The sequence below is a fragment of the Mastomys coucha genome, chromosome X, assembly GCF_008632895.1.
Source record: "Mastomys coucha isolate ucsf_1 chromosome X, UCSF_Mcou_1, whole genome shotgun sequence".
Lineage (NCBI taxonomy): Eukaryota > Metazoa > Chordata > Mammalia > Rodentia > Muridae > Mastomys > Mastomys coucha.
This window is the reverse complement of record NC_045030.1, coordinates 86207844-86208824: the sequence shown is the minus strand read 5'-3', so window position 1 is coordinate 86208824 and position 981 is coordinate 86207844. Positions and strand designations below refer to the sequence as shown.

The following is a 981-nucleotide window of genomic DNA, read 5'->3' as shown; positions in this document are numbered from 1 at the left end:
ATAGTTAATCTCCGCAACTCCTCCCGTGGCCTTTTTTGAGATACTCCCAAATATATTTAAGAATTAATGGAATATGACTGAGATTTGCTTCAAAATGCAAGAGATGAATAGAGGCATAGAAGAAATATGACTGTCCATGAATTGAGGATTGTTGATATCTTGGAAAGCACATGAATGTTTTTTATAATATTCTGTCTACTTTTATAAATATTCAGTATTTTCCATTATAAGAAGGGTTTAAAAATAGACAAAAGGGATATTACTAATGCCGATTTTTTGACATTTAAAATATAATGGGTGTGGATTATTTATAATTAACCATTGGATAAAAGAAGTAAAAATATTTCACTCCATTTAATTTTAATCAAAAACAATTTTAAAATAGTCATTTAATGCTTACTATGTACAAGTCATTAGTCTCTAAAATATCCTACCCTATGTATATCATTCTGCTTCTGAACTGCTGGAAAATCACCACCGATAGGTGCCTGCCGACTCAGTTCATCGTCTTTCAGCTGTAGCCAGACAAGAAGTTCCTGAAGAGAAAGATGCAAACGCTTCCACTGGTCAGAACTGGCTTCCAAATGGGACCTGAAAGTTAACAGATGCAAACTGTGTCAGAATAGCTAGAAGTGTAATTAATGAGTCTTCCATTGCTTTGTTTGGATATTGTCAATACACACCTAATACAATAAAAATCTAGCTCCCAGATTTGGGGAATCATGAAATGGGGTGGGGCTGTCCTCTTGGCAATTTTGAGGAAAGGCCACATTCAGGCATATGTTTCTTTCCACCTGCAGAATTCTGAGACTTTTGGCATAGTCTCCACACGGGAATCAAATACTTTACCATCCTGTTTCTGTCAATGATTTTTGGTGTTTCTGGTAGAAAAAGACTTAGAACCAGTGACTAATAAACCCCATTAGTTTTCATATGACTCATACTGAAATTCTTTCTGGTTTGTGAAATGGAAAGGTCTCT

General features: G+C 35.1%; 1 protein-coding gene across 1 annotated transcript in view; it reads right to left on the bottom strand.

The window, feature by feature from the left end:
- The window catches only part of Dmd (dystrophin), a 2056279-nt gene that overhangs the window by 415108 nt on the left and 1640190 nt on the right, over positions 1–981 (bottom strand). Inside the window, exon 56 of the mRNA XM_031364700.1 lies at positions 435–591. Coding sequence (XP_031220560.1) covers positions 435–591 — 157 coding nt within the window. The remainder of the gene's footprint in view (positions 1–434; positions 592–981) is intronic.